We start from the raw sequence: 2,500 nt of genomic DNA, 5'->3' as shown, positions 1-2,500 counted from the left end.
CCTCATTTCCTTTCCTCACTGGGCTATTTTCCCTGTTGGAGCCCTTGGGATTATAGCATCTTGCTTTTCCAACTAGCTATTGGCTATTAGCTAGTAATGGTAATATTAATAGTAATGGTACTTCTCTTATAGTTTATTTATTTCATCATTTCCTCGCTGGACTCATAGCATCTTGCTTTTCCAACTAGGGTTGTAGCTTACCAAGTAATAATAATAATAATAATAATAATAATAATAATAATAATAATAATAATAATAATAATAATAATCTGCGATGCACAATCAAGTAAATTCAATAATTTACTTGCCTGGAATTCTGAAAACTAAGAGCATACCGTGTTTCCAGGAACTGATGAAACTCATGGGCTTAAACCAGTGGATCGGTTGGATTGGATGGTTCTTCCATTCCTTCATCACCATCATCATCGTGTCTGCTTTCATAACTGTAATGCTGAAGGCGAGCCTAACGAGCAAGGAGGCGGGCGGATTCCTGCCGCCCATACTCGCCTACAGCGATGGCTTCCTCGTGTGGGTTATACTCCTGGCCTACGGCATCTCGTCTATAGCTTTTTGCATCGCCATTTCTGCCTTCTTCAGCCGACGTGAGTTTTGAGAGGTTTAAAGGTTTATGTTGGCTATAGTCTATTTCTTTTAGTGAGGCAGACTTGCACCGACTCGCATCGGTGCCCTTTTAGCTCGGAAAAGTTTCCTGATCGCTGATTGGTTGGACGAGATCATTCTAACCAATCAGCGATCAGGAAATTTTTCCGAGCTAAAAGCTTGCACCGACTCGCATCGGTGCCCATTTAGCTCGGAAAAGTTTCCTGATCGCTGATTGGTTGGACGAGATCATTCTAACCAATCAGCGATCAGGAAATTTTTCCGAGCTAAAAGCTTGCACCGACTCGCATCGGTGCCCATTTAGCTCGGAAAAGTTTCCTGATCGCTGATTGGTTGGACGAGATCATTCTAACCAATCAGCGATCAGGAAATTTTTCCGAGCTAAAAGGGCACCGCTGCGAGTCGGTGCAAATCTGCATCGCTAAAAGAAATGGACTGTTGTTGGTAACGTCCTTGCCTGGTGATCGCCAGACTGGGGTTCGAGTCACGCTCAAAGTCGTTAGTATCTTTGGTCGCTGCAACCTCCCCAGCCTTGCCAGGTAAAGAAGGGGGCTAGGGATGGGGAGGGAGTTTTGGGGATAACTATCTGCTGAGTTGTCAGCAGCCTTTACCAGGCCCTCCTTGGTCCTAGCTTGGGTGGAGAGGGGGCTTGGGCGCTGATCATATGTATATATGGTCATTCTCCAGGGCATTGTCCTGCTTGCTAGGGCAATGTCACTGTCGCTTGCCTCTGTCATTCATGAGTGACCTTTAAACCTTGAAAGGTTACTCATGAGCGGCAGAGTCAAGTATTAGGCCAATAGCCTGGACTGCATACATAAGCATTAAAGCACACCCTTCACTTAAGCTATGACCTGGGAGAGCCAGACAATGGCTGCTGATGACTCAGCAGGTAGACAGATCGACTTCCTAATAAAGCCCCATCCCTAACTCACAAAAACAGTGAGTTGCAGATACTAAGAGGAACTATCTTACTTGAACGGGGCTCGAACTCAAGGCCAAGAGATTGCTAGACATGGACGATTCCTTTAGTTAGGTGATTATCTAAAAAAAAATGGCTCCGTTTAATGAATTTGAAGATTTTAGGAGCATGAGCTCAGGATAAGTTAATTTTGTTGCCTATTTATGAAAAGAACAATTATGAAGGAAGCCCACTAAATTTTCCTTTCTTCGAATTGTAGAGAAAATAAGCCTCCTGCTTTTCCAACTAGGGTTGCAGCTTAGCAAATAATAATAATAATAATAATAATAATAATAATAATAATAATAATAACAATAATAATAATAATATTCTAGAATTAACATATATGTAAATCAAAGGTCAGTGAATGAATGCATAGCCCCTTTTGATGTCAAGTCAAAATGAAGAAATCTTATTACATAACCTCTAAAAATTGTTTAAAAAATATAACACAAACTTAACCTAACCCTACACCAGCAACCCTAGCAACCACAATGGGGATTCTCCTTTGGATGATCTCTTTCTTCTTACCCCGCGCCATGATGGAATATGATTACGACACCATGGGGCTCACGCCTAAACTCCTGTCGTGTCTTCTGCCGAATATGGCCGTGACGTGGGCCTTCAGGATAATCGCCATGTTCGAGGGCAGATGTAAGGATTCGACGTTGCCTTATAGTTTCACGTAGGCTTATGCTTGAGATGACTGAAGAATCAAATTAAGAAGGGAGAAATGTAGGACTTGAAATGAATATGAGTAAAACTGATGATTTAAATAGAGAAAGCAGAATTGTAGGTCTTGGAATGAATATGAGTAAAACTGAAGATTTAAATAGGGAAAGCAGAAATGTATGACTTGGAATGAATATGAATAAAAGTGAAGATTCAAATAGAGAAAGTGGAAATGTACGACTGAAA

The 2,500-nt window shown here is 41.4% G+C and overlaps 1 protein-coding gene across 1 annotated transcript in view; it reads left to right on the top strand.

The window, feature by feature from the left end:
- Positions 1-2,500, top strand: part of LOC137643764 (phospholipid-transporting ATPase ABCA3-like) — a 66,577-nt gene that overhangs the window by 21,694 nt on the left and 42,383 nt on the right. Inside the window, 2 exon segments of the mRNA XM_068376452.1 lie at positions 347-602; positions 2,060-2,236. Coding sequence (XP_068232553.1) covers positions 347-602; positions 2,060-2,236 — 433 coding nt within the window.

This window comes from Palaemon carinicauda, chromosome 7 (genome assembly GCF_036898095.1).
Source record: "Palaemon carinicauda isolate YSFRI2023 chromosome 7, ASM3689809v2, whole genome shotgun sequence".
Taxonomy (NCBI): Eukaryota; Metazoa; Arthropoda; class Malacostraca; order Decapoda; family Palaemonidae; genus Palaemon; species Palaemon carinicauda.
The sequence above is the reverse complement of the archived record's forward strand: the minus strand, read 5'-3'. Positions and strand labels throughout refer to the sequence as shown.